The sequence below is a fragment of the Taeniopygia guttata genome, chromosome 29, assembly GCF_048771995.1.
Source record: "Taeniopygia guttata chromosome 29, bTaeGut7.mat, whole genome shotgun sequence".
NCBI lineage: Eukaryota > Metazoa > Chordata > Aves > Passeriformes > Estrildidae > Taeniopygia > Taeniopygia guttata.
Genome location: NC_133054.1, coordinates 4,008,635 through 4,032,254, shown reverse-complemented (window position 1 = coordinate 4,032,254; position 23,620 = coordinate 4,008,635). Strand labels below are relative to the sequence as shown.

The following is a 23,620-nucleotide window of genomic DNA, read 5'->3' as shown; positions in this document are numbered from 1 at the left end:
GGCCCGACCCCAAACCGGCTCCGCTCTCCCATCAGGGAGTTGTGGGGTGGAAATTCCCCTCTGAGCCTTCTTTTCTCCAGGCAGTTCCAACGCCTGAGCAGCTTTTCCAGGAGGAAATTCCTCCTGATGTCCACCCTGAGCCTCTCCTGGAGGAATTTGGGGCTGTTTCTTTCACTCCTGGTGTTCCTCAGAGCAGATCCTGACCCCACTCTCCCACCAAGGAGTTGTGGGGTGGAAATTCCCCTCTGAGCCTCCTTTCCACCAAGGCAGTTCCAAAGCCTGAGCAGCTTTTCCAGGAGGAAATTCCTCCTGATGTTCACCCTGAACCTCTCCTGGAGGAATTTGGGGCTGTTTCTTTTCCTCCTGCTGTTCCTGGGAGCAGATCCCAACCCCGCTCTCCCATCAGGGAGTTGTGGGGTGGAAATTCCCCTCTGAGCCTCCTTCCCTCCAGGCCGAGCCCCTTTCCCGGCTCCCTCAGGGCCTCTCCAGACCCTTCTCCTGCTGCTCCAGCCCTTCCCCAGCTCTGGCCACGCTCCAGCCCCTCGATGTCTGTGGCCGGGGGGGCCCAGGGCTGGAGCCAGCACTGGAGGGGCCCCAGCAGTGCCAGCACAGGGGGACAATCCCTGTGCCCACGGCTGGGACAGCCCAGGTGCCACCCTGGCCACACCTGGCCACACCTGGCCACACCTGGGCACACCTGGGCTCTGTCCAGCCGCTGGCACCAGCGCCCCCAGAGCCTTTCGCAGCTTTCCAGCCCCTCTCCCCCAGCCTGGAGTGTTCCATGGGGTTGGTGGTGCCTTGTTGAGCCATTGGATCCATCCTGTCCAGCTGGCTCTGCGGCTTCCTGCTCTCCAGCAGATCAACATCCCACCCAAGCTGGTGTCATCCACAAACCAAGGTGCCCTCAATCCCCTCACCCAGATCATGGATAAAGACATTGCCCGGGGCTGTCTGTGTCCATCCACCACCTGGATGCAGCCCAGCTCCCCACCAGGTGTGAACCCCGAGGAGTGCACGTGTCCCAAAGGCTTTACTGGAGCCCACAGCCCACATCCACAGCCTTTCCCTCACCCGTGATCCCCGCCAGGGAAAGGAGGAGCCCCCCTGAAGGGAACCCTGAGGGGATCAAGGGGTGACCCTGCAGCTGACCTGGGCTCGTGGCCAGGCTCTGGGACAGGAAGGAAAGGAGGGAACGGGCAGGTGGTGTTCCAGGAGGGGTATCAGCGCCGGGATCTTCCCGGGAGGAAGGCTCCACCCTGGGAAGGGCGGGCAGCGAAGCACCACAGAGCAGCAATTTCACCAACAATAAGCCACAACTTTATTAACCAATAGAAATAGTACAAATTTTAAATTTAGCTGTATTTTACTCTTCTCTGAAACACCAAAAAAGGCTCCTCCCTCCGACGGCTACATCGTCAGTTCCTGTGGGGAGAACGGGAGTCAGGAGCCAGCCCAGAGCCAGCAGCTCCCCCCAGGGACCCCCCAAAGCTGCTGCCCCCCAGCACTCACCATTATTGCGTTTACAATGTCGTTACTGTTGTTCTTGAGGGCTCGCACCGCCTTCGCCCGCGACACGTTCGCCTGAGACATCACCAGCTCGATGTCTTTCACCTCCACGCCGGTTTCGTCAACCTGAAGGAGAAACAGAGCCCAGGATTGCTGCCAGTTCCAGGCTTGGCACGGGCTGGGACTGTCTGGATTGGAAGCCACGAGGCCAGGCCTGCAGTGTAAACACCCCCAGGGTAGGAGCCTGTGCTGCAACGGGGATGAAGGAGAAGAATTTATGGATTAACCCAAACCACAGCCCCACAGGGAGGCTGGGGAAGGCCTTACCTCCTCTTCCTCGCTCTCCTCCTGCACGGTGGGGGTCTGTGTGTTTTCCTGGATGTTGGAAACAGGTTCTCCTTGCACTTTGAACTTTTCGGCAGCTGCCAGCTGAGCCTGCTGGGACAAGTCTTCGATCTGCAGGAGGGAAGGGAAGGAAAGGAGCGGTGAGGCCAGTCCTGGGCAGTGCCAGCACGCTCCCTGGTAGGAGCCACACAGTGCACAGGTGACAGAAAGGAGCCCTGTCCTGCTGGCTCCAGGGTGGGCTCACCTTGGCCTCGCCAAAGACGATGTAGGTGTCTGACGCCGGGCTCTTGTACACATCTGGCTTTGTGATGACAAAGAGGATGTTCTTGGATTTCCGGATGGTGACTCTGGTGACTCCTGTCACCTGGCGAAGGCCCAGCTTGGACATTGCCTGAAAAACACCAGGGAAAGGTCAGCGAGGGAAGAAGAGCTCTGGAGCCAGCCCAGATGTGCCCACTCCTCTTTCCAGAGTCCCAGATCCAACATTTGCTGCATGGAGACGCATGGAAATGTGCATCTTCTGCCACGGAGCAGCACTCCTGGGCTGTCAGCTGGAGGGAACACCCCCATCCAGGACCAGTGAGATCTCCAGTGTGACTCTGAGCCCTGGCACTGTTCACCAGGGACGGGTGAAGCCTCACCTTCCGAGCTTTCTTCTCGCTCCGGCTCTGTTTTGCTTTGCTGACGGGTTCTTCATCTATTTCGGCCGCTGCCGCGAGCTGCAGGGAGGGAAATCCAGAGAGACCCGTGACAATGCTGGGGTGACACCGCAGGGACTCTGACCCACCACGGCTGGCATGTGCCACCTGCCCTACCTGTGCCTGTTGTGTCGTGGCCTGTGTGGAGTCCTGCTCTTCGAGCTCTGGTACGGATTCATCACTGTCGGACTCTGTGCCAGACCCTGCAGAGACACACACCCCTCACTCTTCCCACCTCAGGTAGGTCCAGGGCACACAGCCTTTGCTGCTGGCTCCCAGTGAAGCCCAGTTAGGTGGTGGATGGAGCATTCCCTGCACTCTGAGTGCCATCAGGAGCTCTCACTACACCCCAAATGGCATCAGCAGGGTGGCACGAATGGATCCTCAGCCTCGGCCCTCAGTGGGAGCCGGGTGCCAGAGCCCCACAGGTGCCTGGAGGCTCCAGAATGAACCCAGAGGTAGCTCCAGCCTGTGACAACAGCTCAAGGAGGAGGTGGGTGACACTATCAGGGTGCTGAGGTGGCAGCAGCCCAGTGTGACAGGGCCCCTCTTGACTCCCCTCTAACCCAGAGCTGACACACGGCACCGAGACCCCACTCACCGAGCCCTCAGGGCTGCTGCACATCCGTGGCTTCACCACAGGGATGATCTGGGACAACCCCGAACCCCTCCCAGGGAACAGCACCTCTGGGTGCCCAGAGAGCCACCAGCTGCAGTGCCACCACTACTTGTGACCCACGGCACCGAGCACACCAGTTACCGAAGCAGAGCTGGGTGTCCCCAGCGGTCACGGGGAGGTGACCATGATGCTCCCGTGCAGCCATTACCTGGATTGAGTCCTCAGTCCTCTGGGAAAGGCCTCTGTGCCCACGGCACACAGGAGCCCTGGCAAAGCTCTCTGCAGGTGTCAGGGTGTGCCCAGGCTCCCCAACACTTCAGGCATAGCGTGGGGACAGCCCAGTTTGGCACCAACGCTGCCCACTGCCCCCCTTCCGCGGGGACACCACCCGCAGCAGGAACAGGCACGTGGCAGCTCCTGCGTGTGAAGCCAGCTCAGCTCGCGGTGCCCATGCCACAAACCACACCGTGCTCCGTGCCCGAGGACACGCGTTAGTGACCGCTGGCGCCGTGCCGAGCCCCGGCCCTCCCCGTGCTGCCGGGCTCGCTCCAGCCCGGCCCGCGCGGCCCCGGGCACCGTTAGTACCCCGTGGGCAGCCAGTGACACTCCATGCACACGGCAAACCGCAAATACCCTTGTCATTCTTGAGGACGGGCTGCGCTGCCAGCGGGGCCGGGACCCCCGCGGGCGGGGACAGCTCCAGCAGCACGGGCGGCTCGGGGGGGAGCAGAGGTGGCAGGTCCTCATCCTCAGCGCCGGGTGGGGCTTTCGAGGGGGGGCGAGTGGCCAGCTTGGCCACCTTGTCATTGGTGGGGGGCTGCTGCTTCTTGGCGGGGGGAGCGCTCGGCGCAGAGCCGGGACGGCCGGCGTCTGCTTTGGAGGGGGTTGGGGGCTTTGGAGGGGCACCAGAAACACCCGTGGCTGGAGCAGGAGGTGTGGCTGGAGCTGCTGGAGTTGGAGTGGCCTTGACAGGGCTCTTTGGCGGTGCCTTGGCCTCAGCAGGGCTTTTTGAGGGTCCTTTGGCCGCAGCAGGGGTGGCTGGAGGGGGAGCGGCTTTGACAGGGCTTTTTGGGGGTGCCTTGGCCTCAGCAGGGGTAGATGGAGCTGGGGTGGCTTTGACAGGACTCTTTGGGGGTGCCTTGGCCTCAGCAGGGCTTTTTGAGGGTCCTTTGGCTGCAGCAGGGGCCACTGGAGCTGGGGTGGCTTTGACAGGGCTCTTTGGGGGTGTTTTGGCTGCTGGGGGGGCACTGGGAGCTGGGGTGGCTGTAGCAGGGCTCTTGGGAGGCACTTGGGCAGGATCTGGAGGTGTTTTGGCCTCAGCAGGGATGGCTTTGGCAGGGCTTTTTGGGGGTGCTTTGGCCTCAGCAGGGCTTGGGGTAGCTATGGCAGGGCTTTTTGGGGGTGTTTTGGCCTCAGCAGGGGCTGGGGTAGCTTTGGCAGGGCCCTTTGGGGGTGTTTTGGCCTCAGCAGGGGTTGGGGTAGCTTTGGCAGGGCCCTTTGGGGGTGTTTTGGCCTCAGCTGCAGGGGTTGGGGTAGCTTTGGCAGGGCTCTTTGGGGGTGTTTTGGCTGCTGGAGGGGCAGCTGGAGCTGGGGTGGCTGTAACGGGGCTTTCTGGGGGTGCTTTGGCCTCAGCAGGGGTGGCTTTGACAGGGCTCTTTGGAGATGCCTTGGCCTCAGCACAGGCACCTGGAGCTACAGGAGTGGATGGGGCAGTGTTGGGGCTGCCCTTGGGAGGTTTTTGGGCTGCTCCAGGGGAAGCCGGAGCTGGGGTGGCTTTGGCAGGGCTCTTTGGGGGTGCTTTGTCCTCTGTGGGGGTGGCTGGAGCTGGGGTGGCTTTGGCAGGGCTCTTTGGGGGTGCCTTGTCCTCTGTGGGGGTGGCTTTGGCAGGGCTCTTTGGGGGTGCCTTGTCCTCTGTGGGGGTGGCTGGGGTGGCTTTGGCAGGGCTCTTTGGGGGTGCCTTGTCCTCTGTGGGGGTGGCTGGGGTGGCTTTGGCAGGGCTCTTTGGGGGTGCCTTGTCCTCAGTGGGGGTGGCTGGGGTGGCTTTGGCAGGGCTCTTTGGGGGTGCCTTGTCCTCAGTAGGGGTGGCCAGAGCTGGGGTGGCTCTGGCAGGGATTTTTGGGGGTGCCTTGTCCTCAGTGGGGGTGGCCGGAGCTGGGGTGGCTTTGGCAGGGCTCTTTGGGGGTGCTTTGTCCTCTGTGGGGGTGGCTTTGGCAGGGCTCTTTGGGGGTGCCTTGTCCTCAGTGGGGGTGGCTTTGGCAGGGCTCTTTGGGGGTGCCTTGTCCTCAGTGGGGGTGGCTTTGGCAGGGCTCTTTGGGGGTGCCTTGTCCTCAGTGGGGGTGGCTGGGGCTGGGGTGGCTTTGGCAGGGCTCTTTGGGGGTGCTTTGTCCTCAGTGGGGGTGGCTTTGGCAGGGCTCTTTGGGGGTGCTTTGGCTGCTGGAGCTGGCAGAGCTGCAGGAGCTGGGGTGGCAGGGGATGGGGGAGCAGCAGCTGAGCTCTTGGGAGCGGATTTAGCTGCAGGTGGGGTGGCTGGAGCTGGCGTGGGGGCAGTTGGAGTGGTAGCTGGGGCAGCAACAGAGCCCTTGGCAGCATCTTTGGCTGAGGGAAGAGCAGCTGGAGAGGGTGAAGCTGCCATGGTCGGTGTGCCAGGGACACAAGGGGCAGGGACCGGGCTCCCAGGAGCTGCTCTGGCCGCTGGAGGGGCAGCTGGAGTTGCCATGGCCGGGGTGACAGGGGCAGCAGGAGATGTTTTAGCCACAGGAGAGGCAGCCAGAGGTGCCATGGGAGGTGTGACAGGGACAGAGGGGGCAGCTGGAGCGGTGACCGGGCTCCCAGGAGCTGCTTTGGCTGCTGGAGGGGCGGCTGGAGCTGGCATGGCCGGGGTGACAGGAGGAGAGGGGGCAGCAGCTGGACTTGGAGGAGCTGGTTTGGCCACAGGAGGGGTGGCTGGAGCTGCCATGGCCGGGGTGACAGTGGGGCAGCTGGCAGAGGGGACAGCACGCACAGGAGCTGTTGCTGGGAACACGGGGCTCACTGGAGGTCCTGGGACAGAGGTGGCAGCTCCCAGGGCGGGTGTGGACAGGGCAGGAGGGGCTGGGCTCCCAGGAGGGGTCCTGGCTACTGAGGGAGGGACTGGGTGTCCCACAGCTGGGACCAGAGGGGCAGGGCCCGTGGGAGAGGCCTTGGCAACAGAAGGAGCAGCTGGGAGCAGTGGTGACACTGGGGCACCAGGGGCTGGGCCAGCAGCAGGATGCCCAGGGGACATCCCGGCTGGCAGCAGAGGGATAGGGGGTGACAAGGGAGCTTTGGGGGCAGCCAGGAAGACAGGGGGAGAGATGGCACTGACCAAGGCTGGAGCTGGGGCTCGGGGGGAGGCTGGAACAGCAGGAATTCCAGGAGACACCGGGAATGTGGGAAGTGGGGGTGATCCCGGACTCTGGGGGGACACTGCCACAGCGGGAGCAGGCAGCAAACTGGGAGGCACTGGTGGGGGAGATGCCAGGAGGGGACGGGATGGGGGCGGTAGGAGAGGGGATGGGGCTGCTCCAGAGGCAGGGAGAGGAGCTGGAGCTGCTCCAGAGGCAGGGAGAGGGGCTGGGGCTGCTCCAGAGGCAGGGAGAGGAGCTGGGGCTGCTCCAGAGGCAGGGAGAGGGGCTGGGGCTGCTCCAGAGGCAGGGAGAGGGGCTGGGGCTGCTCCAGAGGCGGGGAGAGGAGCTGGGGCTGCTCCAGAGGCGGGGAGAGGGGCCAGAGATGCAGCTCCCACCGAGGCTGCAGCAGGAGCAGTTTTCATGGGAGAGGTGAGAGCAGCTGGGAGAGAAGTGGGGCTCACTGGGGGGACAGGAGGGGCCACTGTCACTGCAGCAGAAGCAGCAGCCAGGCCAGGTGACACTGGGGCTGGGAATCCTGGGGACACTGGGCTAACCGGGGCAGGCCCTGGAGATCCTGGGGCTGCAAAACCCACGGGGGCCTGCGGAGCTGGAGGAGGGGCAGGGGCGACTGGGCCCAGCAGAGGCAGGGCAGGGGGCTGGGGGGCCATGGAGAACACGGGGATGGCTGCAGCCGGGACCACGGGGGGGGACACGGGGCCCGGCAGAGCCGGGGCAGAGCCGGGCAGCTGTGCCGGGAGAGCCTGGGCGGATGAAGATGGAGTCAGAGGTGGGGAATGAGCAGCATGAAGAACAGCTAAAGGAGAGAAACAGAGTGAGCCATGAGAGGAGGGAGGGAGAGAAGGAGAGAAAGGAGGGGGCATGCAGCCAGCCCTGGCATTCCTCTGGCCTCTGTGCCTGGCTGCTGGCCCAGCAGGCACTGCCCAGCCTGCCAGGGTCAGCACGGACCAGGACATTCATTCCCTTCTAGAACAGATCTTCCTGAGAGCCCTGAATGGCAGGAGGCACTCCCTGAACCACCAGGAATCTCCAGTGGGCCAGAGAAGCAGGGATGCAGCTCTGCCACACCAAAGGGGATGTCACAACCTCTGTGGAGCCCGAGCTGCTCACAAGCCTGGGGGAACAAAGACCCACCTAAGAAGAGGGAGGGAAAGTCCAATATAACCCACTGGCATGTGGAATTACTCCTGGAGTGCCCAGTGAGCCCCCTCCCTCCATCTCTGGGTGACATGGGCACAACGCCATGGGGGTGGTGGGGCCAGGCCCCCCAGTGCCCCCCACTTCCCTGGAAGCTGTTAGGGTTAATGGAATGCAACCCCCAGAATGGCACACGCTGGTTAATGCGGCACACGAGGGGTTACAGGAGGGTCCCGAGTACCTGGAGCAGGGGTGGGAGCAGGAACGGGGGCAGCTGGAGCTGAACGGGGAGAACAAGAGTTTATTAAGGCAAGTCCCACTGAACAGGAACAGCTCCCAGCTCCCCAGGCAGCTCCCGAGAGCCTGGAGAGAGCCTGGCCATTCCCAACACCAGCTGGTGATCCAAGGGCACTGCCCAGGCAACAGGCCATGCCAGGGCTGAGCTGCCAGCTCCTGAGAGCCTGGAGAGAGCCTGGCCATTCCCAAGGAAATTCCCAATGAAATGCCAGCCAGCCATCAAAGGGCACCGCTGAGGGAAGAGGACATGAGAGGGTTCAGCTTCCATCTCCTGAGCCAGAGCTGAGAGCCTGGAGAGAGCCCTGACATTCCCAATGGAATTCCCAATGGAATTCCCAATGAAATTCCCAATGCCAACCAGCCATCAAAGGGCACTGCTGAGGGAAGAGGCCATGAGATGGTTCAGCTTCCAGCTCCTGAGCCAGAGCTGAGAGCCTGGAGAGAGCCCTGACATTCCCAATGAAATTCCCAATGCCAACCAGCGATCAAAGGGCACCGTTTAGGGAAGAGGCCGTGAGAGGGTTCAGCTTCCAGCTCCTGAGCCAGAGCCGAGCCTGGAGAGAGCCCTGACATTCCCAATGGAATTCCCAATGAAATTCCCAATGCCAACCAGCGATCAAAGGGCACTGCTGAGGGAAGAGGCCATGAGACGGTTCAGCTTCCAGCTCCTGAGCCAGAGCCGAGCCTGGAGAGAGCCCTGACATTCCCAGCGTCATTCCCAGCGTCATTCCCAGCTCCCACTGGAGATCCAAGGAGGGCAGTGCTGGTCCAACCGGTGCTGCTGGCCGGGGGAGCAGAACCGGCCCGGGCACGGTGACACCCTCTGCCACCCAGAGCCCAGAGCCAGCCCCGCTCCAGGGAGCTCGTCCCTGTCCCACCCTGGGATCAGGGTCACAGCCGTGTCCTGGACTCGCTGCCACAGCCACACGTGCGTGGAATGCAGGGAATGACGTCCCTGTCCCAGGAATGGGCTCCTGAAAGATGCTTCTAATGCCCTGTTTCACCCCAAAGCACGGCACCGTGGGGAAGATGGGCAGGCCTGGAGCTGGGCATCAGTGCCAGCGGGTGCCAGGACACCTCCTGCTCCAGGGAATGTCCTGGTGCCTCCTGAAGGAGGAACAAGTGCTGCCAAGGGCTGTGCTGGGCCCGGCCCATCACGGAACAGGCCGTGCAGAGCTCTCCTCTCAGAACAATCCTTTGTCCCTGCCTGCTCTCCCTGTTCCTTCTGGCACCATCTGAGCACATTCCTGATTAACACAATCATTCCTGCTTGTCGCTTCTCCCCTACAACCCCCACCTTTCCTTGGGCTCTTCTCAAACATCCCAACTAAAGCATTCCCCAAAACCAGGGGATTTCTGCCCAGAGTCCCTCTGGATCAGCGTGGACCAGCCCCACCTCCAGGATTTTTCCAGGGACCTCCAAGGAATAAGATGAAAATCCAAGGAGCTGCCTGAGGAATCCCACGACACCATCAGAGACTTGAGAGCAGCAGAATTTTGGGAGCTGTCAGCTGAGAGGGACAGAAGAGCCATTCCAGGGAGGGGGCCCCAAACAGGAATTCCAGCTACGCTGGGAGGGATAAGGAGCTCAGCAGCTCCTGGGAATCATCGGCGCAGCTGTCACAGCAACAGCCATCACTCAGCTCCCTCCTCGTGTCCCCTCTCTGTCACCAACCCTCAGTGGTGGCCCCCCAATGGGACAGTGCCCAAAATCCTATGAGAGACCCCCAAATCTAATGGGGCAGATCCCCAAAATTCAGTGAGAGACATTTAAATCCAACAGGACAGACACCCAAAATTCAGCGAGAAACCCCCAAATCCAGAGGAACAGATCCCAAATCCAAAGGGACAGATTCCCAAAATTCAATGAAATAGCCCCAAATCCAGAGGGACAAACCCCAAATCCAACAGGACACCCAAAATTCAGTGAGAGATCCTCAAATCCAGAGGGACCGATCCCAAATCCAACAGGACAGACATCAAAAATTCAGTGAGAGACCATCAAATCCTAAGGGGCAGACCCCCAAAACTGAATGAAAGACCCCAGATCCAGAGGGACAGATCCCCAAAATTCAGTGAGAGATCCCCAGATGCAGAAGGACAGATCCTCAAAATTGAATGAAAGACCCCCAAATCCAGTGGAGAAGACCCCCAAATCCAACAGGGAAGATCACCAAATCCACTGGAAGACCCCCAACTCCAAGGGGAGACACCCCCAAATCCAACAGCTCACTCTCAGATCGGGTGACAACACCCAAAATCCAGCAGGAAAATCCCCAAATCCATTGGGACATTGCCCCAAAGCCAGTGGGACTGGCCCCCAAATCCAACAGGACAGGACCCCCAAATCCAAGGGGACAAGGCCCCCCAAATCCAACAGGACAGAGCCCCCAAATCCAATAGGACAGGGCCCCCAAATCCAACAGGACAGGGCCCCCAAATCCAACAGGACAGGGCCCCCAAATCCAACAGGACAGGGCCCCCAAATCCAACAGGACAGGGCCCCCAAATCCAAGGGGACAGGGCCCCCAAATCCAACAGGACAGGACCCCCAAATCCAACAGTACAGGACCCCCAAATCCTACACCCCGAGCTGGCCACGGCCGCTGCCCCCGCTCCCACCCACAGCACTCTCCGAGCCGTCCCGTCCCCGGGAGTTTGGGACACGAGGAGTCCCCGCTCCCTCGGCTCCGGTCACGTTCCCCGTGGGATAACCACAGAACCGGCCCGGTTCGTTTCGGCCACAGCGAGACCACGGAACGGACACCCCAAAACCCCCGCGGGGGACGTGACAAGACTCGAACCGGGCTCAGACAACCCCCGCCGCCACCGGGTCCCGGCCCACCCGCCCTCTCCGGGAAGCTGCAGCTCCTCGCCCGGCGAGGGGATCCCGAGGAATCACCCCCAAAACCGGCCCCGAACACCCCCCGGCCTCACCTGTCTCCGCCTGCGGCTGCGGCAGCTCCTGCTCCGTGGCCGGGACGGTTTCTGTGGCTTCGCCAGGCATTTCTACGGGAATGGACAAACCGACAGGCTCGCCGGGGCTCCGGGACAGCCCGGGGGCCACCACCGGTAACTCGTCCTTCCCACCCCGCAACTCCACTACCGGGAGAGTCTACCAAGACAGCTCGGCCGCACAGCACAGGCAGAGCCCGGGCCCGGGCCCGGGCCTAGGCCACCTCCTCCCCTCCCCGCGCCGGTACGCGGGGCTGCCCCCTCCGCCCTGCCCGGCGCGCCCACGACCCCATCGATGGCCGCAGCCGGGTCCTCCCTGCCACCCGCTCATCCCGCTAGCGGCGAGCGGCGCCCTGAGCGGGGGATGGCGGCGGATGGCGGCGCGGGACTCACTGTGCGGGGAGCGGGGCCCAAGATGGCGGCGGAAAGAGACCGAGAGGGCAGCGCGACTTCCGGGAGCGCGGCACTTCCGGGGCAGGGGGAGACACGGGCAGCACGGTCCGGCCCGGCCCCCAGGGCCGCGCTCCGGCGTTCCGGGCTCTGTTCGGGCCGCACCGTGGGTGAGGGGAGGGCCGGGGGGGAATTTGGAGCTCCTGAGGGGATTTGGGATCTCCCGAGGGGAGTCGGGACATCCTGAGGGGATTTGGGATCTCCCGAGGGGAGTCGGGACATCCTGAGGGGGTTTGGGAACCCCAGGGTGGGGTTTGGGATCTCCTGAGGGGGGTTGGAAACCCGGGATGGGGTTTAGGATCTCCTGAGGGGGGTTGGGATCCCCTGAAAGGGATTGGGATCCCTGGGATGGGGTTTGGGAACCTCGGGATGGGGTTTGGGATCTCCTGAGGGGGTTTGGGATCCCCTGAAAGGGATTGGGATCCCTGGGATGGGGTTTGGGAACCTCGGGATGGGGTTTGGGATCTTCTGAGAGGGGGTTTGGGATCTCCTGAGGGGGGTTGGGATCCCTGGGATGGGGTTTGGGAACCTCGGGATGGGGTTTGGGATCTCCTGAGGGGGCTCGGGATCTCCTGAGGGGGTTTGGGATTTCCTGAGGTGGGTCAGCACAGGATTAGGGGGTCAGGACAGGGTCCAGGCAGGATTAGGGGGTCAGGGCAGGGGGTCTAGGCAGGATTAGAAGAGGGTCAGGACAGGATTAGGGGGTCAGAACAAGATCCAGGCAGGGTTAGGGGTTCAGGGCAGGTTTAGGGGGTCAGAAGAGGGGGTCAGGACAGGTTTATGGGGTCAGGACAGGGTTAGGGGTCAGGGTAGGGGGTCCAGGCAGGGTTAGAGGGTCAGGACAGGATTAGGGGGTCAGGACAGGGGCCTGGCAGGGTTAGGGGTCAGGACAGGATTTGGGGGTCAGGACAGGATTTGGGGGTCAGGACAGGGGACAGGGGCAGTGACCCCACACTGCAGAGCAGGGACCCCTCCCCAGCTCCCCCATCTCGGCACGTCCCAGCACACGGGTGAGCAGAACCATTTAATGGTGTTTGTGTAGAAAACGGTACAAAAGGTACAAAAACAGGGCAGGGACAGGGGGCCCCGCTGGTTTGGGACCCCCACGGCCAGAGGAGGTGACAGTGACAACATGTGAGACATGGCAGTGTCAAGGCCTCAGAAATCTCCTTGAAGATCTGCAAAAAGGAGAAATGGGAAGGTTTTTCCAGACAAAACAAAGCTGTCAGAGCAACAGCCATGGCTCAGCTCCTCCCTTGTGTCCCTCTCTGTCACCTCGTGCTCCCAGATCTGATGGGACAGAGCCCAAATCCAAAGGGACAGAGCCCCAAAATTCAGTGAGAGACCCTCAAATCCAGAGGGACAGGCCCCAAAATTCAATTAAATACCCCCAAATCCAGAGGGACAGAGCCCAAATCCAACAGGGCAGACACCCAAAATTCAGTGAGACACCCCCAAATCCAATGAAAGGACCCCAAAATTGAATGAAAGACCTCAAATCCAAAGGGACAGAGCCCAAAATTCAGTAAAATACCCCCAAATCCAAAGGGACAGACCCCAAAATTCAATTAAATAACCCCAAATCCAGAGGGACAGACCCCAAATCCAACAGGGCAGACCCTAAAACTTCAGTGAGAGACCCCCAAATCCAAAGGGACAGACCCCAAATCCAATGGGAGGCCCCCAAATCCCAAGGGCCAGACTCCAAATCCAATGGGAGACCCCCAAATTCAAAGGGCCAGACTCCAAATCCAATGGGAGACCCCCAAATTCAAAGGGACAGACCCCAAATCCAATGGGAGGTCCCCAAATCCAAAGGAACAGACCCCAAATCCAATGGGAGACCCCCAAATTCAAAGGGCCAGACTCCAAATCCAATGGGAGACCCCCAAATTCAAAGGGCCAGACTCCAAATCCAATGGGAGACCCCCAAATTCAAAGGGACAGACCCCAAATCCAAAAGGACAGACCCCAAATCCAATGGGAGGCCCCCAAATCCCAAGGGCCAGACTCCAAATCCAATGGGAGACCCCCAAATTCAAAGGGACAGACCTCAAATCCAATGGGAGGTCCCCAAATCCAAAGGAACAGATCCCAAATCCAAAAGGACAGACCCCAAATCCAATGGGAGGCCCCCAAATCCAAAGGGACAGAGCCTCAAATCCCACAGGAGCCCCCCAAATCCGGGATCAGAGGCAGAAGGCCACTCTTGGGGTCCTTTTTGGGGCACCCACCGCTGCGGCGGATCCGCTCTCCCCGGCGGGCGCTCTCCAGCCCCTCCACGAAGCGCTCGAAGAGCCGCACGTACGGGGCCAGGCTCGTCCTCCTGTAGTCTGCAGGATTTGGGGAGTGGGCACTGGGACCCCCAAACTCCAACCCTGAGCTCCAAACCCCAAGCCTAACCCCCAAAACCCCAGCCCCAACCCCCAAAACCCCAGCCCCGACCCCGAAACCCTGACCCTAACACCCAAAACCTCAACCTTGACCTCCAAATGTCATCTCTGACCCCAAACCCCACTCCTGACCCCCAAACCCCAGCCCCAACCCCCAAAACCACAGCCATGACCCCCAAACCCTGACCCTAAAGCCCAAAACCTCAACCTTGACCTCCAAATGCCATCTCTGACCCCAAACCCCATCTCGGACCCCATCCCCATCTCCGACCCCATCCCTGATCCCAAAACCTGTCCCCAAACCCAGCCTCTGACTCCCAACCTGTCCCCTGTCCCCAAACCCCAAACCCTGTCCCCAAACCCCAAACCCCTACCCCAAACCCCAAACCCTGACCCCAAACCCCATACCTGACCCCCAACCCCACTGCTGATCCCCAAATCCAACCCTAACGCCAAACCCTAACCCCAAACCCCATCCCTAATGCCAAACCTACCCCGACTCCCAAATCCCACCCCTGACCCCAAACACAATCCATGACCCCAGACCCTGACCCCAAACCCCATCCCTGACCCCAAACCCTGACACCATCCCCTATCCCTCACCCCAAACCCTATCCCTGACCCCAGACCCTGACCCCAAACCCCATCCCTGACCCCAAACCTCATCCCTGTCCCCAAACCCTGACCCCTAACCCCATCCCTAACCCCAAACCCTGACCCCAAACCCCATCCCTGACCCCAAACCCGCCCCGCTCACCCCTCGTGCGCCGTTTGGGCTCCGTCTCGGCCCCGTCCTCCTGCTCGCCATCGCTGCCGGCTGCGTCCAGCTCCTGGCACAGGGAACTGCCGGATCGGTGGGGTCAGGGTTGGGGTTTAGGGTCAGGGTTGGGGTTTGGGGTTTGGCTTTAGGGTTTGGGTTTAGGGTCAGGGTTTGGGTTTGGGGTTTGGGTTTAGAGTCAGGGTTTGGGTTTAGGGCTTGGCTTTAGGGTCAGGGTTTGGGTTTAGGGTTTGGCTTTAGGGTTTGGCTTTAGGGTCAGGGTTTGGGTTTAGGGTTTGGGTTTGGGTTAGGTTTAAGGTTAGGGTTTGGGTTAGGTTTAAGGTTTGGGTTAGGTTTAGGGTCAGGGTCAGGGTTAGGATTAGGGTTAGCGTTAGGGTTTGGGTTGCGGTTAGGGTTAGGGTTAGGGTTAGGGTTAGGGTTAGGATCAGGGTTTGGGTCTGATTTTGGGTGAGGGTCAGGTTTAGGGTCAGGGTTTGGGTCAGGGTCAGGGTTTGGGTTGCCGTTAGGGTTAGGTTAGGGTTAGGGTCAGGTTTAGGTTTAAGGTCAGGGTTAGGGTTAGGGTTAGGGTCAGGTTTAGGGTGAGGGTCAGGGTCAGGGTTTGGGTTGCCGTTAGGGTTAGGGTTAGGGTTAGGGTCAGGGTTAGGATTAGGATCAGGGTTTGGGTCTGATTTTGGGTGAGGGTCAGGTTTAGGGTCAGGTTTAGGGTCAGGGTTTGGGTTGCCGTTAGGGTTAGGTTTAAGGTTAGGGTTTGGGTTAGGTTTAAGGTCAGGGTTAGGATCAGGATTTGGGACGTGCTGGGGGTCCCTGGCAGCACCAGTACCCCCCAGTACTCCCAGTTTACCCACCTGATGGTGGGGACAGCAAAGGGGTCAAACTGGTCCAGCCTCTGCAGGTCCAGCGGCACCGAAATGCGCCCTGAGGCAGAGCGGGTGGGGGGTGAAGGGTTTTGGACAAGGAGAGGGGGTAACTGAGACGTGTTTCAAAAGCTTCTGTTTTGTTGTTAGTGTTATGTGAAGGGTGAGATAATACAGATGCTATAATTTATAATTGCTGTAATAATTTTAATTTATAGTAACAATAAACTAAAATAACATCAAATCTAATCTAGTATTTGATTATGGAACATATGTTATTTTAAATTTATATATAAATTATATATTAAAACATACATAATTTATATATTAAAATATATTTTTATCCACTTTATATATTTTTATATGTTATATACTATATTTATATATATATATCATATATTATATATATTATGTATATATAATGTATTATATTTAGTATATAATACTGTATTATATATATTTTGTTATTATATATTAATTTATATTAATAATAATATCATATCATATCATATCATACCATACCATACCATATCATACCATATCATACCATATAACATAATATCATATAATATAACATAACATAATATAATATAATATAAGATCATATAATATCATATCATGTCATATATCATATATAAAATAAAATAAAATATATCATATCATATCATATCATATAATATAACATAATATAACATAATATAATATAATAGAATATAATATCATATCATATAATATCATATCATATCATATCATCATATCATATCATATAATACAATATCATATAATACAATATCATGTTATATTATATTATATGTATCATATCATACATAATGCTACACAATAATAACATTTACCTAATAAGTTTTAAAATTTACAATTTATAACAACTCCTATCATGACCAGAACCCAACTATTCCCCATTCCCACCCATGACAAGCACAGACACTGAAATCTCCACTCTTATTTCTGAGCCCACGCTTGGAAACCCTTTCCTCGCTCCATTTCCATCTCCGGCGCGTGTTGCAGCATTTTTCAGAGAAAGAGGCCATGAATTGTGAGATTTGAGCTACTCCAGTCTAGGCCTCAGATTGAGGCCTGGTGAGGCCTTCAAGCCTCTGACGCAGTTAGAAATTCAGAGCTTGTGGCGCAGATAGAAATAGTGTTAAGGTGTGACGGGGACCACTGGGCTGTCTGGGTGTGAATTAGTATAGGTTTTATAGGTAAAGGTAAACAATGTTAGCCTACCAATCAGAGTGCCTTTGTTTCTGTAAACTATGTAGAAGCTGATATAAACTACCACCTTATCTTGAATAAACGGAGAACGCTTGATTAACCACATTGGTTTAGACCTGCGTTTGTCTTGTCCAGTTTCCGTGTTTCTGAGATTGCCTGGCTTTTGGCGCGGGTCCCACCTGTTTTGGGGTGCACGCTGAAGGGGCTCTTGAGCAGGTGGCCGAGGCCTTTGCTGACGTTGACGTCGAGGCGAGGGAAGCAGAGCTGCAGCATCACCTCCCACTCGGGCCAGCCCGCCCGGCCCCGCTCCCGTTCCCGCTCGGCGCGGGCACGCAGCAGCTCCCAGCGCTGCAGCGAGTCCTTCTTCCGCGGGAACTCGGCCTGCAGCGGCTCCCGCAGCTCTGCGGCGGCGGTCAAGGCTCATCCCCCGCTTCATCCGCAGCGCATTGCCCTTCCGGGAGCGTGTTCACCCTTCCAGGACCCCACTGACCCTTCCAGGATCCCACTGACCCTTCTGGGAGCGTGTTCACCCTTCCAGGACCCCACCAACCCTTCCAGGATCCCACTGACCCTTCCGGGAGCGTCTTTACCCTTCCAGAATCCCACTGACACTTCCAGGAGCGCATTTACCCTCCCAGGAGCGCATTTACCCTTCCAGGACCCCACAGACCCTTCCAGGACCCCACTGACCCTTCCAGGAACGTGTTCACCCTTCCAGGACCCCACTGACCCTTCTGGGAGCATGTTTACCCTTCCAGGACCCCACTGACCCTTCCAGGACCCCACTGACCCTTCTGGGAGCGTGTTTATCCTTCCAGGACCCCACTGACCCTTCCAGGAGTGTGTTCACCCTTCCAGGACCCCACTGACCCTTCCAGGACCCCACTGAGCCTTTCAGGATCCCACTGACCCTTCTGGGAGCGTGTTTATCCTTCCAGGACCCCACTGACCCTTCCAGGACCCCACTGACCCTTCTAGGACTCCACTGACCCTTCCAGGAACATATTCACCCTTCCAGGACCCCACTGACCCTTCCAGGAGTGTGTTCACCCTTCCAGAATCCCACTGACCCTTCCAGGACCCCACTGACCCTTCTAGGACCATTTTAATCCCATATTTTTACCCCATATTTTAACTTTATCCCCATTTTAACCTCATCTTTTGATGCCATATTTTAATTTTATCCCCATTTTAACCCCATATTTTGACCCCATATTTTAATTTTATCCCCATTTTAACCCCATATTTCGACCCCATATTTTAACTTTATCCCCATTTTAACCCCATATTTTAACTTTAACCCCACACTTTAACTTTATCCCCAGTTTAACCCGTATTTTAACTTCACCCCGGCATGCAAGGATACCCTCCGGGAGCAGGGCCAGCACCTTGGCCCATTTCTCGGGGCTGCCCAGGATGTCCTGGCCCAGCAGCGCGAACTCCTCAAAGTATTTCTCCACCACGGCCACCGAGCGCCTGCGGGGTGAGCACAAAAAGGGCCTTTTGTCACCCAAATTTGGGCCAACTGAGAGGTCTTCTAAACCTTTTTATTCTGTTTTCAGTTTCGTGTGAAAGGTGGGATAATACAGATGTTATATATATAGATTTAAAAGAATATATATATTTAAAATATATATTTCTGGGAGTCAGAAATGGCCGAATCTGGCAGCGGCACCCACCTGATGAAGGGGTGCACGGGGTGGGACAGGGTCACCTTCTTCACCGTGTCTGCACCGCCCTGGGGGACAGCGGGGTCAGCGGGGGGGCAGGGGGTGCTGGGCCCCCCAAACCCACTGCTGGGCACCCCAAACCTGCTGCTGGGCACCCCAAACCCGCTGCTGGGCACCCCAAACCTGCTGCTGGGCACCCCAAACCCACCTTCTAGGCACCCCAAACCCACTGCTGGGCACCCCAAACCTGCTGCTGGGCACCCCAAACCCGCTGCTGGGCACCCCAAACCCGCCTGCACCCCAAACCCGCTGCTGGGCACCCCAAACCTGCCTGCGCCCCAAACCCGCTGCTGGGCACCCCAAACCCGCCTGCACCCCAAACCCGCTGCTGGGCACCCCAAACCTGCCTGCACCCCAAACCTGCTGCTGGGCACCCCAAACCCGCTGCTGGGCACCCCAAACCTGCTGCTGGGCACCCCAAACCTGCCTGCACCCCAAACCCGCTGCTGGGCACCCCAAACCCGCTGCTGGGCACCCCAAACCTGCCTGCACCCCAAACCTGCTGCTGGGCACCCCAAACCTGCTGCTGGGCACCCCAAACCCGCCTGCACCCCAAACCCGCTGCTGGGCACCCCAAACCTGCTGCTGGGCACCCCAAACCCGCTGCTGGGCACCCCAAACCCACCTTCTAGGCACCCCAAACCCGCTGCTGGGCACCCCAAACCTGCTGCTGGGCACCGCAAACCCGCTGCTGAGCACCCCAAACCCACTGCTGGGCACCCCAAACCCACTGCTGGGCACCCCAAACCCACCTTCTAGGCACCCCAAACCCGCTGCTGGGCATCCCAAACCTGCTGCTGGGCACCCCAAACCCCCCAAACCTGCTGCTGGGCACCCCAAACCCACCTGCTGGGCACCCCAAACCCACCTGCGCCCCAAACCCACCTGCTGGGCACCCCAAACCCACCTGCTCTAGGGTCAGGGGCGCCTAAACATCCACAAACCCACCTTCACCACAATCAGGGGTGCACAAACTTCCCCAAACCCACCTCCTGCAGGATGAGGGGATGCCCACAGCCCCACAAACCCACCTCCTCCAGGCTCAGGGGGTGCCCAAACCCCACAAACCCACCTTCCATAGGGTGAGGGGTACTCAAACCCCCACAAACCCACCTTCCATAGGGTGAGGTGATGCCCAAAGCCCCACAAACCCATTTTCACCAGGGTGAGGGGTGCCCAAACCCCCACAAATCCACCTCCTCCAGGCTCAGGGTGTACCCAGACGCCCCCAAACCCACCTTGCACAGGGTGAGGAGTACCCAAACCCCCCCAAACCCACCTTGCACAGGCTCAGGGCTGGGCAGGGGGCTCCTGGCCCCCCTGGCACCCACCTTCACCAGGCTCAGGTACTCCACGGCCGCCGCCCGCAGCGCTGGGGACCATTTCCTGACGGCGTCGTCGCACACCCAGCAGTGCACACCCCTCCTGCCAGAGTACACCCACAGGCGGTGCCGCACGCCCAGGTCCTCTGCAGGGGCACAGATGGGTTTTGGGGGGGCACAGATGGGTTTTGGGGGGGCACAGATGGGTTTTGGGGGGGCACAGATGGGTTTTATGGGGGCACAGATGGGTTTTATGGGGGCACTGATGGGTTTTAGGGGAGTACAGATGGGTTTTATGGGGACACAGATGGGTTTTAGGGGAGTACAGATGGGTTTTATGGGGGCACAGATGGGTTTTATGGGGGCACAGATGGGTTTTATGGGGGCACAGATGGCTTTTGGGGGAGTACAGATGGGTTTTAGGGGAGTACAGATGGGTTTTATGGGGGCAGAGATGAGTTTTGGGGGGGCAGCGATGGGTTTTATGGGGGTACAGATGGGTTTTAGGGGAATACAGATGGGTTTTAGGGGAGTACAGATGGGTTTTAGGGGAGTACAGATGGGTTTTAGGGGAGTACAGATGGGTTTTAGGGGGGCACAGATGGGTTTTGGCGGGGCACAGATGGGTTTTAGGGGAGTACAGATGGGTTTTATGGGGGCACAGATGGGTTTTGGTGGGGCAGAGATGGGTTTTGGCGGGGCAGAGATGGGTTGGGGGGCGTCACAGATGGGTTTGGGGGGGGCACAGATGGGTTTTGGGGGGTACAGATGGGTTTGGGGGCACACTGGGACAAGCTGAGGCAACCACCCAAAGCTGATGGTGCTGTCCCCAAGCTTGGTGACAGCATCAACCCTCTTGAGCGTGACCAGAGGAGGGCAACAAGGCTAGTTTAATTTGAATCCCATTTTAAACCCATTTTAACCTCATATTTTAATTTTAACCCCACATTTTAACCCCATGAACAGAAACCCTCTGAGGAGGGAGCTAGGGTTGTTTATCCTGGAGAAAAGGGGTGACTTTATCACTCTACAACTTCCTAAAGGAGGTTGTAGTCAGGTGGGGTGTGGGAAATGGAGTTGTAGAAAATTCTTAAAGTTTACTAGAAGGTTCACATAGTGTTTATTTGTAAGTAAATTCTGAGATTAGGAATGTTGACTTAGAAATGTTATAGAACAGGATAGGTATTGCTGAGAGAGAAATTGAATTAGATAAAGGTTTTTTAAGGATGATCTTGTAAATAAGGTTAGATATTTTTGAGAAATAGAACTATGAAAGATGTATTGTAGTAGGACTTATGAGGGGTCATTCTAAATGATTCGTTTTAATGTATTTACAGTATAGTGTGGTTAAAGCTGACAGGGAGTTTGGAATAAAGTAGATTCTACCAAAGAATTTTCTACAAATCCATTTCCCACAGTGAGGGCTGGTCTCTTTCTCCAGACAGAACTGCCAGAACCAGAGCACACAGCCTCAAGCTGCACCAAGTGAAATTTAGGTTGGATATTAGGAGAAAGTTTTTCATGGCAAGAGTGATAAAGTTCTGGAATGTTCTGCCCGGGGAGGTGGTGGAGTCCCCATCCCTGGGTGTGTTTCAAACAAGCCTGGATGTGGCACTGGGTGCCAGGGCTTGGTTGAGGTGTTGGGGCTGGGTTGGATGATCTTGACCTTCAACGATCTTGAAGGTCTCTTCCAACCCAGTGAAATTCTGTGAATTCTGTGAATTCTGTGGGGTCTGGGAACGCACAGCCAGGGCCCACGGGGGTCCCCAAGCCCCTCACCCACGAGCGCGCGGTCGATGATGCGGACGGCGATGGTCATCAGCGTCCAGCACTTGGAGCAGATATCGGCCGAGCTGGGGGGCAGAGTGAGGGGGGTCAGGCGGACACCCCACATCCCCCAACCCCCTCCCAGCCCAGAGCCCCCCCGGGGGAACCTGCAGCACGTCCGGACGTCATCGTAATCCGTCATGTCGATGTCAAAGACCAGCTCCTTCTCCTGCGGCTGGAAGGCTCCCAGGTGCACCGTGTTGTGCTGGTTGGGCTGCGGGAGGGACGGGGGGTGGGCTCAGCACGGCCAGAGACCCCTGCAGACCCCCACCACGGGGGCCAGCACTTACCCGGTGGGAGTAGACGGCCCCGATGTCGATCTTGTAGGGGTTGATCTTCTGCAGCTCCCGCTCCAGCTCCTGCGGGCTGCCGAAGGACTGGAAGCGCAGGTACACATCGTCCCGCAGCGTGAAGGAGAATTCCCGCAGCTGGAAGTAGTTCTTCGCCACTGCGGGGAGCGGGAGGCTCGGGGAGGGGCTCAATGCCCCCCTAAATCCCCCCATCACAGTCACCCCCAGACCCCTTCCCTGCTCCTCCCGGTGTCCCGGTCAGAGCATCCACCCACTGCCCGCCCCGGCACCCCAATGTGCTCTGGGACCCGGGATCGCGGTGTTCCCGCCCGGTATCGGTGCCCCCCGCCCGGTATCGGTGCCTCCCGCCCGGTATCGGTGCCCCCCGCCCGGTATCGGTGCTTCCCGCCCGGTATCGGTGCCCCCCGCCCGGTATCGGTGCTTCCTGCCCGGTATCGATGCCCCCCGCCCGGTATCGGTGCTTCCTGCCCGGTATCGGTGCCCCCCGCTCGGTATCGGTGTTTCCTGCCCGGTATCGGTGCTTCCTGCCCGGTATCGATACCCCCCGCCCGATATCGATGCCTCCCCTCCAGTGTGGTGGTCCCGGCCCGGTATCGCTGCCCCCCACGCTGTCCCCTCCCCTCCCATGGTGTCCCCAGCTACACCCCCGGCCCGGTATCGGTGCCCCCAGTCCGGTATCAATGCCCCCTCCCCGTACCGCATCCCCGACGGTGCCCTCCGCCCGGTACCGACGCCACCCTCCCGGTATCACGGTTCCCGGTGGAGCCCCCCGCCCCGTACCGACGCCACCCTCCCGGTATCACGGTTCCCCGTAGAGCCTCCCCGCCCTATATCGGTGCCCCCGCCCGGTATCGCCGCATCCCCCCGCCCGGTACCGGTTCCCCCCGCGCTCACCGCCGCCGTAGCTGAGCCAGCGGCCGTAGGGGCCGTGCGGGAAGAGCCGCCGGTAGAAGACCGGGAGCAGCTCGGGCAGCGCCGCCGGCTCGAACCGCGCCATGGCGGGAGCGGAGCGGCGGGAGCGGAGCGGCGGGAGGCGGTGGCGGCGCCCCGGGGGCCGCCGGGAGTTGTAGTCCGGCCCCGGGCCGCCGGGGCGGGGGCACCGGGGACCGGGGGTGCGCGGCTGGGGGGGAGTGGGAGGAGAGCAAAGCACCGGGGAGGTCCCGGGAGGGAGGGGAGGGCACGTCCCCGGGTCCGCGGAGTCGTGGGGTCCGGGGGTGGTGAGGTGCCGGGATGTCCCGGGGGGCGAGGGGGTCCCGAGGCGGGTGGCAGACGGGGAGCTGAGCTAAGGGGGGAATTCGGGGTCCTGCAGTGCCCCGGGGCGGGTGGGTCCGGGAGCGCTGAGCTCCCGGGATGTCCCGGTGTCCGGGGATATCCCGGGATCCGGAGAGGTCCGGGGGCGTGGGGGTCCGGGGGTGTCCCGGGGTCCAAGGGGGTCTCAGGAAGGGGTGACCGGGATTGTCCCGGCAGACCCCGGTAGACCCTGAGGTGCTGAGGTCCAGAGGGAGTCTCGGCTTTCGGGATGGTCCCAGGATCTGAAGGGTCCCGGGGAATTCCCGTGATGCGGAGAGCTCCCGGGGCGGGGCGGCGCGGGGATGTCCCGGGCTCCGGGGTGGTCGCGGGGTCCGGGGGCTTCCCGGGAGGGCAGCGCAGCGGTGCGGGAACCCCGGGGCGCTGCCCTGCTCCCGTTAACTGTTCCCCGGAGAAGCGGCGGGACCGGAGCCTCGGGACACATCCCGGGCACCGCCCGCTGCCCGGCGGGCTCCAGGCGGCAGCAGCGGGACG

General features: G+C 59.3%; 3 protein-coding genes across 4 annotated transcripts; all 3 read right to left on the bottom strand.

Annotated features, from left to right (window-relative positions):
* Positions 1-1,294: 1,294 nt before the first annotated feature.
* On the bottom strand, positions 1,295-11,480 carry LOC100218298 (nascent polypeptide associated complex subunit alpha). The gene is made up of 8 exons (XM_030259560.4): positions 11,334-11,480; positions 10,923-10,994; positions 2,667-2,752; positions 2,493-2,570; positions 2,096-2,242; positions 1,834-1,962; positions 1,510-1,632; positions 1,295-1,422 (listed from the first exon to the last, which is right to left on the bottom strand). The coding sequence occupies exons 2-8, from the start codon at positions 10,990-10,992 to the stop codon at positions 1,408-1,410; spliced, it is 648 nt and encodes a 215-aa protein (XP_030115420.1). The 5' UTR covers positions 10,993-10,994; positions 11,334-11,480; the 3' UTR covers positions 1,295-1,407.
* On the bottom strand, positions 3,345-8,263 carry LOC116807010 (uncharacterized). Its single transcript, XM_041711600.2, has 2 exons — positions 7,930-8,263; positions 3,345-7,347 (listed from the first exon to the last, which is right to left on the bottom strand). Exons 1-2 carry the CDS (start codon positions 8,117-8,119, stop codon positions 3,485-3,487), a joined length of 4,053 nt encoding a protein of 1,350 aa, XP_041567534.2. The 5' UTR covers positions 8,120-8,263; the 3' UTR covers positions 3,345-3,484.
* A 921-nt stretch (positions 11,481-12,401) lies between the features above and the next one.
* PRIM1 (DNA primase subunit 1) lies at positions 12,402-22,892 on the bottom strand. 2 transcript variants are annotated; one of them, XM_041711608.2, is made up of 12 exons: positions 22,733-22,892; positions 21,818-21,975; positions 21,635-21,741; positions 21,480-21,553; positions 19,710-19,846; positions 18,328-18,386; positions 18,015-18,124; positions 16,765-17,049; positions 15,407-15,476; positions 14,541-14,626; positions 13,625-13,723; positions 12,402-12,568 (listed from the first exon to the last, which is right to left on the bottom strand). In XM_041711608.2, the coding sequence occupies exons 1-12, from the start codon at positions 22,833-22,835 to the stop codon at positions 12,549-12,551; spliced, it is 1,308 nt and encodes a 435-aa protein (XP_041567542.2). In that variant the 5' UTR covers positions 22,836-22,892; the 3' UTR covers positions 12,402-12,548. The 2 variants fall into 2 exon arrangements, with proteins under 2 accessions (XP_041567542.2, XP_030115317.4); XM_030259457.4 differs by having other exon boundaries at positions 16,828-17,049.
* Between the last annotated feature and the right edge of the window lie 728 nt (positions 22,893-23,620).